The following is a 10,971-nucleotide window of genomic DNA, read 5'->3' as shown; positions in this document are numbered from 1 at the left end:
GGGGGGGGGGGGGGGGGGGGGGGATTGTAGAAGCGAGAAAGGATGGAGGAATCCTTGGAACGGTCAGTTTGGTTGTAAAGATGTGAGGGGATGGGTGCGGTGCCGGAGCTCAGGGAGGAGGCAGCAGAAATGCAGCAGGAGCTGCTTCATCCTCATGTGTAGGAAGTGGGGGAGGGGAGAGGAATCAGGCTAGCTTGTCATTGGTCCAGCCCACAACACACCACATATGTGAGCCAATGAAGTCTCAGCTTTCAGCAGCGGATGGCCCTGCTAGGAGTTTTAAAGACTGGCTGAGGAAATCTAAGAGTTAACTACAGTTCAAGTTGCAGAGCAGTAGTAGAACAAGTCATACTGTTGGAGTAGACACTAGTGACATTCTGCAGCCTTCCTGCCCTTCCCTAAAAATGCATTTTAAATGAATTTCTGTGTATATTGGCTGATCAGTATCTAGAGTTTCAACTTTGACAAATACTGGGTTACTTAATTACTTACTGACTGCCTATTATGAATTTTAATACTGATTCAAAAGTGTGGCTGTTTTTACCTTAACATCCATTTAAGGTTTTGTTTCCCATACATTTCATGTACTGTGAATCATGATTTAGTTTTTTAAATTTTTTTGCCTTTCCTAAGTCATTGTCAGTGCATCTAAACATGATGTCAAGGCCTCAAAACCAGAATCAAATCTAGAATATTGGCTTGTTTTTCAGCTTTTATTAAGCTGGTCACCCACCCAGATTAATGATTGGAAACGGTTTTACACCGTTAATATAGGCACCAGACTAAAATCTGCCACCTGCTTAGTTAACTTGCTGAGATAAAATCCCCCCTCCCCTAGTCAGCACGGCTATTTCAGGTGACTGAAATAGCTTCTTTTACTTCTAGGAGGGGTACACAGGACTCAGGACACAGCATACTGTGTCACTGCACCTCTGCAAGCACAGTGCAAGTCTTGACTTAGCCTTGCAAACTGTTTTTGAGAACAGCATTCACTAAATAAAAGAAGCTGCAAAAGACAAAATTTGAAATTCTGATTCGGTCTTTTATTTTTTTATTTGCTACCATAGCTTGTTTCATCCATGTTGTAGGATGTCTGCATGTAAGTAGTTCAAGTAAAGCTGTTTTTACTGTTCGACACACTTCCGTTATGTTAAATCAAGTCCCATTCGTAATTTGGTAGGTGTTTTGTGCCATTTAGCGCAAAAGAAATATGCTTAAAAAACCAATTCACGTGTTTTTTATAGGGATGGGAATCCCCAATAATCTGCGATATATTGCAATTTATTACCTTTTTTTACAACTTACAAATTTTCCCAATTTCAAATGACGCCCCCAAAAGGAAACTTGGTCAACATTTATTTTATCTAAAAAGATACATTTCTCGGTTTGGTCATCTCATTTTACTTTTTCTGCTGCAAAATGGGATTGTCAAGCAGACAAACAGACAAACACGTATAATAAAAGATCAATACTTGACGTCTGTGTATCGATACAGTATTGCCACGTAAGATCGCGATACTATGCTGTATAGATCCCCCCCCCTAGTGTTTTATCATCTCCAGATACAATCTGCTTCAACCTGCTGATCACTCTGGCACAGGCCCACAGTGACTTCAGACGAGTGTACAGTTAATCACATTACACGCACAAGAGAGTCTGCTGAATGCTGCTCCTCTTGACTTTTTGACTATTCATTCAACAGAGAGGAAAGCTGGGAGGGAGGGGACAAAACAACACACACAAATACAGACAGACAGACAGACCGACCAGGTTGAGTCAATGAGTCATCGATGATGCGCCAAGTGTCCAGAGTCTTTCCCGGCGCTCCATGAACGCGTGCCGTAGAAAGCTCCATATGAACCACATCCAAGAAGAAAAGGGTCCACAAAGGGATAGAAAGGTCAGGGAGGTGGTGTCCAACGGGTTGCAATCATTTGCTTCTGGCTGTAAAAAGTTCATCAGTGGTAAATGAGCAGTGAAGCTGTGCAGCCGAGCACTTTGATTGGATATCAGCCCAAACCAAGGCGAGAAGTTAGGTCATTGTTATTTATATATATATATATATATATATATATATCTATGTATATTTTATTGTATATGTATGTTATATCATTATGAATAAATATAGATATATATTATATATAATTAATATTATATATTATATAATATATATATATATTTGTATATATATATAATGTATTAATTTATATATATGTATATATATAGTTATAATTAATGTGATATATATATGTAGTATCTATAAGTTATATTATGTATATATATTTATAATATATGTATATATATAGTATATATAGTATTTGTATATATATGTATGTATATTGTATTATATGTGTATGTATATAGATGTATTTATATATGTATATCTAATATATGTAAAATATATGGTGTAGTATTGTGTATATGTATTGTATATATATTATATATTTATATATATATATATGTATATATTGTGTATAGATATATATGTATATAGTGTATATATATATATATATATTATATATATAATATATATATATATATATATATATATAATATATATATTATATATATATAGATATATATATCTATATATATATATATTGTATATATATATGTGTTATATATATGTATTTATATTTTTAGTATAGATATATATAGAATTATATATTATATATATATAATGTGTAATATATATATATTATGTTATATATATATATATTATGTTATATATATACTATATATTATGTATTATATTATATATATATATTTGTGTATATATATATATCTATGAGATATATAATATATCTTTATATCTTATGTTATAAGATATAGATATATAATAGATGTGGTATATATACTATATATATATGTGTAGGTTATATTATATATATAAGAGATATATATACCAGAGCTTTCGGTTTTGTTATGACTGGCGTGTGACTTGATTTCCTGTAAGAGGGTAAATCGCCCGATACAGTAGTGAATTCCACAAGCGTGCGTGTGTGTGTGTGTGTGTGACCATAGGGGGATGGAAGTGACTTAACTTCCTCCTAGAAATTACCTCATGGTGCGATTTTACGGGATGTTAGGTGGAGGAGGAAAGGGTGACACAGACGTGTTTACATAACTAAAATGACATGTTCTCATTTGTATGAACAGTTTCCCATCCACAGAATTGCGTCATTGAACCATTCTTAGGTGACAGAAAGTGTTGAGTCACTTGTTAACGAAAAAAAAGTTTTATTTGGCAACATTGTTGTTCCATCCTCCCGTAATCCTCCAGTTCATCCAAAAGCTTAACCTGTCCCACGCACATGAACACCAGGAATACTGTGTCCTTGTTAACGGTAATCGCTGTGAGACACCAAACACTGCTGACCTAAGGAAGAGTTGGCACTCGTTGAAAGAAAACTCCACTTAAAGGGCCACACAACTTGTTATGTAATGACTCTGCTTGAGTACGTTCACGTGTTCATCCACTAATGTTGTTGTTGTTGTTGTTGTTGTCTCTTCTGCTTCCTCTCCCCTACTCTCCTTTTGTCCATATGAAGGATCGTGCTCTCCACCCCTTTGGCGGTGCTTTCCTACTTCCTCATATGGTACGTTCCTCCGTTTGAGAACGGCAAAGTCATCTGGTACCTTCTCTTCTACTGCATCTTCCAGACCCTTCAAACTGTGAGTACCAACAGTCCACGCAGACCTGCCCACTGACTACTCTGTTGTTCCATATGTGCAATTACAGGGTCATATCAGCGAAATGTTTCCCCATCACACTTGGGGAAGTGTTTTTTTTTTTTTTAATTACAAAAATTGATGAGAAAAACACACCCATCAACCTGACTTCTGCACAACACAACTGATGGTCCCAACCCCAATAATAAGGCAAGCAATTCCACTAATTAACCCTGACAAGGCCCACCTGTGACGTGGAAACCATTTCAGGTGACTGCCTCGTGAAGCTCATTGAGAGAACACCGAGGGTTTGCAGCGCTATCAAAAAAGCAAAGGGGGGGGGGGTACTTTGAAGAAACTGGAATATATGACATGTTTTCAGTTATTTACTATTTAATTAAGTACATAATTCCACATGTGTTCATTCATAGTTTTGATGCCTTCAGTGATGATCTACAATGTAAATAGTCATGAAAATAAAGAAAACGCATTGAATGAGAAGGTGGTTCCAAAAGATTTTTTTAAACCTAGCATTTTCTTTGTAAGGGAATATTCTAATGGCACAACCATTTGAAACTATCAACTATAAGGAATAGTTTGCTTAAAAGTGAAAATGCGCATTACTCAAAACAAGCCTGAGACTTGTGGGGCAGTGGCAGCCTAAAGGTTAAAGAAGCAAACTTGTGACCGGGAAGTCGCTGGCTCAATCCCCAGACCGACGGGATAAAATCTGGGTGAGGAAAGTGAAAAGAGTGAAAGAGTCCATTGTCCTCGTCCGTCCCTCATTACCACCACTGAGGTGCCCTTGAGCAAGGCCACTTAACCTCCAACCGCTCCAGTGGGGCTGCTCAGTGGCCAGACTGTGCTTGTACTGGGCAGCTTCCAGGTATGGATGTGGAACTGTGTGAATGTGATCAGGTCGTTGTTCTCAATCAACTTACCTGGATAAATAAAGGTTAAAAAAAAAATAAAAAATACAACTCCACCACAATGTGATGAAACTAATTTCCCAAAGTGTTGAACAATGACTTAAGCTTTCTTCACTTCTCTGCATTAACCAATAGTGAAATTAAGAGCGGCATTCCTTTTTTTTCTCTCACCTTGTTACTCTTTTCTTTTTCAAATCAGTGCTTCCATGTGCCATACTCTGCGCTCACCATGTTCATCAGCTCCGAGCAGAAGGACCGAGACTCAGCCACCGCATACAGTGAGTATCCTCGTCGTATGATTCGTTTTCTAAAAGAAGCTCCTGACAGGAAGGACAAGTCTAGTGTGGCACCTCCTCGGTGACTAAACGTCCCCCATCTTTCCTCCAATCAGGGATGACGGTGGAGGTTCTGGGGACTGTTCTCGGTACAGCTATCCAGGGGCAGATCGTGGGTATGGCGAACGCTCCCTGCCTCCCAGGACCGCGGGACAGCGGGACGAATCTGAGCAACTCCTCCGTGTCTTTCGGGCACAATAACTCGGAGCCTGTCATTTCCCTGGACCACACGGTAAACGAGCTTAGATGTTAGTCACGTGTTTGACAGGGAAGCCAACTGACCCCTTTAATGTTCAAGCAACAAGAACTGATGAGGAGAACTAAAGTCAAAATGTCGTCCTTTCTTTCTCTTGTTCCTTCCTTCCAGAAAACGGCCTACATGATTGCCTCTGGGGTCATCTGCATCATCTATGTCCTCTGTGCTATTGTGGTTTTCTTCGGTGTGAGAGAGCAAAAAGGTGAGTCATTAAGCTCTCTATCAAACTGGCTCCGTCCTGCAATTTAGATACCATTATCCACTCGTTTGATTGCCTAATATCGACTCGCGTTCAAAGCCAAAATGCATGTCTTTTATATTTAATAGACCAATCACATTTTGATTGTTGGCTAACTGCATTAGTTTCTTTGTGGGAATCTTGTATAGTTAAGTGACCTGAAATTCTTGGCTTTTGGTGGCTATTTAAACCTCAGTTTCTCGGGTTTAACCTTCTGATTGGATGTAGAGTACGTACACTGTCTTTTGACAGAGCTGTTATTGCCATTTCCTCTCTAGCCCAGTTGTAGCTGTTTGCTATGGTATGACTTTTAAATGGAAAGCCTCGTGACCAGTGATGAGACAATTTAAAATCCAATAAAGGACGAGCCCCAAAGGCCTCTCCTTGTGTAAAAGGAACTGTAAAACCATGGTAGCAGGGATACAAGATTTAAAAAAATGTATTCAAGTGGATGTAATTTAGCATCTTTGCTCATTCTTTCCTATTTTTCCTCTTTCCAGAGTCTTGTCGTCCCAGGTCGGAGCCCATGGGTTTCTTCCAGGGGATTAAGCTGGTGATGGGACATGGACCGTACGCCAAACTGGTCATGGTCTTCCTCTTTACCTCGCTAGGCTTCATGGTACGTATAGACACACACACATAATTTCACTATTGGGTTAGTCAGTGTGTCTCAGCCAAAGTTTCCATGGCACCTGTGAGTAACACTGAGTGACGCTCGGCCCTTGTCCTTGTCCAACAGCTCCTGGAGGGCAACTTTGCCCTGTTCTGCAGCTCCACCCTGGGCTTCAGAAACGACTTTCAGAATATCCTCCTAGTCATCATGGTGAGCACGCACACACACACACACACACCAAGTGGTATTTTCAAACATTCAGACAGACAGGCCCGCTGTTCCCATAGCAGTGACCGCATTTCCCTCAGCATATGAAACATTGAGCTGCCCATTTGTTTGGAATAAGTTAAGCTGTACAATAGTTTCAGAGTGAAGACAAAAGCTTCCCTCCCGGGGCGGACACATAAATTGTCTTCGGTTACAAGGCTGGTCTCGACTTGGTCAGAAAGCAGTGTCTCCTGGCTGCCCATTTCCTTGATGAGAGACCACTCGGCCTGAATGCCATCCCATTCCCACAGACTGTAAAGGAGCCACATTATCCTCTCATTTATCTCTCTTGACCTCACATGAAATTTTTTCTTTTTATCACAGAATCCCTTCAGATCCTGACAGGTATTAAAGCCATTTAATCCATAGATTAAAGTGCCTTCTGTAGCACGCACAGCAGAAAGAACGTACTGGTTAGAGAGGTTGAAAAGATTACTTTCTAGCTTTTATCCTTCACTTTATGGAAAGGATTATGGAGTCAAGGCAGTCATCTTTTTGTTAAAGTAATTTTCAGAGGCTTCAACAGTGAGCGTCTGACATAAACTGCTCCATAATCAGCACTAAGTGAGCCTAATCCTCACCTTGTGTAATTTGGAAGATCAGCTCTTATGAGCACAAAGAGACATCCAAACTAAACCAATCACTCTACAAGGACTCAAAACTGGTTACTGACTTGACACTGTAAAGGTCAAATGTAGTGAAACGGTACAAGAGCAATGGGGAGTTGCTACAAACCAGAAGAGCCGTGTGTGTTGGGTGTGTTTGAGGGAGTAGCCGCGTCGCGCTACTCACTGCCATTTGGCAGGAATACACTGAGGTGTGTCGTGTAAAACGTGCTTTCTGAGGTCAGTTTAGAAGAAATTGACTGATAATGATGTTTGCTTTTTGAGGAGAAGGCTGATAGAGGAGAGATACGTGCATGGAAGTGGCACGGTCTGGTGGCTTTGAAGATAAAGTTCAGAATCAGTGCACACGTACTGCTGATGCAACCAAAAAAGGAAAACCTAGAAAGGAAATGAAACCGTTTACTCATAGTGAAAAACCACATTAAACAGCTTTGAAAACCACAAATGATATCGCACTCTACGTGGGTAAGACGTCTGTGCATCGAGAGTGAAGTGATGTGGTTTATTTCTTAGCTTAATGTTTCACTGAGAACTATAAGAAAAGGTGGGAAAATACCATTGTTATCCCGCTAACCTTAGTCAAACACGGAAGGGTTGGAGACCAAACTGATCCCCCACCCCCTGTGGAGTCCTAGCCTGTGGAGTCCTTCCTGTGGAATTTTGCATCACACATTTTGAGCTCAAATGTGTTTTGGGAAGAGCTCTAGAACCCGTATTGTCTTCACTGTTGTGTTGGGCAGGTCTGAGAGGTCAAATCCATCAGCAGCCTTTAAGTCATGGCCAGGCTAAACAGAAGCTGAAGCATTGTAAAAAAGCATCTAAGTTCATGTTACATTGCACAGAGGGTCTTCCCTTCGGCAAAACATGGTAACCTGTAAAATCGATTTTTGTCTACGTATGTGTCTAAAGAAAATCAGCTGTTAAACCAGGCTTTAAATGTTTTTTTCCCCCTTCCCCTCTTCCTTCAGCTCTCCGCTACTCTGGCCATCCCGTTCTGGCAGTGGTTCCTGACACGCTTTGGAAAAAAGACGGCGGTTTGCGCTGGCTCCTTGGTAAGGCCCACAGTCCCGTCCAAACACCACTACGAAGTCGTATGAAGCCTGTATGATTGACAGGAATCAAGTGATATTCTAGGAGTTGCAGGAAAACGGCTCCGGTGTCGTTAAGCGACTCGTTTTTAGGATGTTACTCTCTGAATGTCAGCTGGTCTTGGTGCTTTCGTGGTCTGATGTCTTCCTGTTCTTTGCAGTCTGTGGTCCCCTTCATGATCCTGGTGGTGTGTATGAAGAGTAACCTGATCGTCACCTACGTTGTCTCCTTTGCTGCCGGGGTGGGAGTGGCTGCAGCCTTCCTGCTGCCCTGGTAAGACCCCTGCTGGCTCTTCTCATTTTCAAGGGGCTTTTTCATGTCTTCTTTATATATAACCAATTGTGACTCTTAATGTTTTTCAGGTCTATGCTGCCTGATGTTGTCGACGACTTCCAAGTACAGAACCCTGACTCCACCGGCCACGAAGCTCTCTTTTATTCCTTCTACGTCTTCTTCACCAAGTTTGCCTCTGGAGTCTCCCTGGGCATTTCCACTCTCAGCTTAGAGTAAGTATTTGCTTAAATACACACACACACAACCTATATTCTGAGTCAATTAAATGTGTTTTTTTTGTTGTGGTTTCATTAAGTTTTTATCCAATAAACTGGGACACAATGAAGAAAATTAAGTGAGGCTAAGCCAAATCTCACAGTACCCAAATCCCACATCAAAGCAAGGAATTCCTTTTTCTTTCATTAGATTAAGTACAGTGTGTGTGTGTGTGTGTGCGCCACATGACTGACAGTGTTTGCCTTTGATCAGTGATTTGGTGCAAAATTTGCCCTCGCATCAAGTTCTTGGATTTATTTAAAAAATGGAGTACTATAGTAGATGTGTGCCTCAGCATGAATGCTCTGCAATGTATGAAGATGTAACATTCTTCTTTTTTTTTTAAATTCTTTTTCAGTTTTGCTGGCTACATCAGTAGAGGCTGCTCTCAACCAGAGGAAGTGGACATTACGTTGAAAGTTCTGGTCTCTGCCGCCCCCATAGCTCTCATCATGATCGGCCTGACCATATTGTACTGGTATCCAATCACCGAGGAGAGGAGGCAAGGCAATCGCAAACTGCTACAGGAACAGAGGTACGACCGTTTGATTGAAATGCCTTTTTTGTGTTTGTGTGTGACGGTTAAGAAGCAAAACTCCAACTGAAGACTGTTTTTTTTTTTCTTCCCTGCAGGGACAACGAGGCAGATTCAGAAACAGACTCGACAGAACTGGCCAACATGGTCTAGCACCGAGACCGGCGGACCATTCGAGGTTATCGACTGGCATTTTGCACTGGGCGGGACCAACTTACCTGGGACCTGTCGGATCACACAGACACTGTCTTGTCCAATCACACTGCTGCTGCTCCACGTTGACAAAAAACTTGATCAACTCAAGTGTCATCACTTCAGGCCCGCTGAGGCCTTTCTAAAAACAACCTACTCTTCTGCATGTGTGACTTTTTCCCAGCATAAAATCCCCTCTCCTCTTTTGGTAGTTTGTCAGATCTCAAAAGCCTTACTTTTGTAAAACATAGGAGCACTGTGGTTTGATTTAAAGCTTGGCCTTGTTGAAATTGCACAAAACTATGAACTGTGATGGGAGCCTGCTTTGTCATTGCTGCCATTTCTTGGTGCTACTCGCTGGAGCTGAACAGCTTCCATCCTTGTACATACCATATGGAGCATTAATGATCTTGAGCACTATACAACTTTATAGCTATGAGATGTGAACATGGTGAGAAACTTGAACAAAGTGATTAACGCCTTAATATCAGCCCCGTTTTAGGGATACAACTTTATAACTTGCTCAAACTGACACTTGCTCTTGAGTCATTGACTTCGAGTGTATTCTGAACACGTTTTAAATGTGTTTTGGAATGAATCCTCACAGTTTACTGAAACCAGACAGCCAGTTGGTTTCCATCTCATTCCCAACCCAGTTTTCTTTTTATTTAAAAGTAGCTGTCATAATGTGATCTATGACCTGAACCAGTGGCTAGACAGCTATAGCTTTGCTTTGAAAAGTTAGTTTTAGTTCCCCATCATAGTACTGAAACCACTACAAATATTACAACCGTTTGCAATTAAATTGCTTTCATTATCCTTTCATAGGACAGCTACTGAAGACAAGGAAAGCTTTTTTTTTGTTGTCCATAAATGCTTTCATTTTCATAATACTAAGCAAAATTGCCTACAGCATATACTGATAGTAATGATACTGTTATTTATATATTTGTTAGTTCTCATTTTACTGTTTTTTGAATTCATGTTTGCTGGAAAGTCGTTCTTCTTGCAGTATTTAAATATATTTAAGGCCTGTGAGGTTCTAACTGAATTCCAAGTTTCAAAATGAGGAAAATGGGGTAGGAGTCAAATTTTCTTACAAACATTCATACGCTCTTTAATGCATGTTGCCAAAGACATCTTTGCACCATATGCATTCGAAAAGGGAAGGAACAACCAGAATGCTTTGTGATCATCTCAGTCCCTGTCACAAAAGTGTGGCGTATGGACTAAAATATTTCATACCTAATGATATGGAAATGTGTACATACAGTGTAATATGTTGTACATACTGTTACATATTTAACATGTTCTGTGTTTGCCAATATGACTTGGGTTTTTTCTCTATAGATGTCCTTAACAAATCTATTAAATACTGTACATGCTAACCCAGTTCTATTTTTCACCCACTAGCTCTGTAATAATTCATCATGTAAATCTCAAACTGTTCTATTTTGCCAGTGTTTTGTCTTTTATGGATCTATCTGTGAACTTCCCTCATGACTCTTGAGGCTGTAATGTAGCTGTGTGTGTGTGTGTGAGCTTAAATCCCACACGGACACACACAAGCCTTGTGTACATGCCCCCTGTGCATTTTGTATATATTGTATGTAAAACCTGTATATTTCTTTGATATTTGTGGTTGTGTAATGGACACTGTACTGTAGTTA

General features: G+C 40.2%; 1 protein-coding gene across 1 annotated transcript in view; it reads left to right on the top strand.

Annotated features, from left to right (window-relative positions):
* The window catches only part of mfsd2ab (MFSD2 lysolipid transporter A, lysophospholipid b), a 16,613-nt gene extending 6,791 nt beyond the window's left edge, over positions 1-9,822 (top strand). The window contains exons 4-14 of the mRNA XM_032535623.1: positions 3,552-3,675; positions 4,801-4,879; positions 4,993-5,168; positions 5,304-5,394; positions 5,931-6,049; positions 6,170-6,253; positions 7,905-7,988; positions 8,186-8,298; positions 8,388-8,531; positions 8,933-9,109; positions 9,208-9,822. Coding sequence (XP_032391514.1) covers positions 3,552-3,675; positions 4,801-4,879; positions 4,993-5,168; positions 5,304-5,394; positions 5,931-6,049; positions 6,170-6,253; positions 7,905-7,988; positions 8,186-8,298; positions 8,388-8,531; positions 8,933-9,109; positions 9,208-9,262 — 1,246 coding nt within the window. The 3' untranslated portion in view covers positions 9,263-9,822. The remainder of the gene's footprint in view (positions 1-3,551; positions 3,676-4,800; positions 4,880-4,992; positions 5,169-5,303; positions 5,395-5,930; positions 6,050-6,169; positions 6,254-7,904; positions 7,989-8,185; positions 8,299-8,387; positions 8,532-8,932; positions 9,110-9,207) is intronic.
* Positions 9,823-10,971: the final 1,149 nt, after the last annotated feature.

The sequence above is a fragment of the Etheostoma spectabile genome, chromosome 14, assembly GCF_008692095.1.
Source record: "Etheostoma spectabile isolate EspeVRDwgs_2016 chromosome 14, UIUC_Espe_1.0, whole genome shotgun sequence".
Classification (NCBI taxonomy): Eukaryota; Metazoa; Chordata; class Actinopteri; order Perciformes; family Percidae; genus Etheostoma; species Etheostoma spectabile.
The sequence above is the reverse complement of the archived record's forward strand: the minus strand, read 5'-3'. Positions and strand labels throughout refer to the sequence as shown.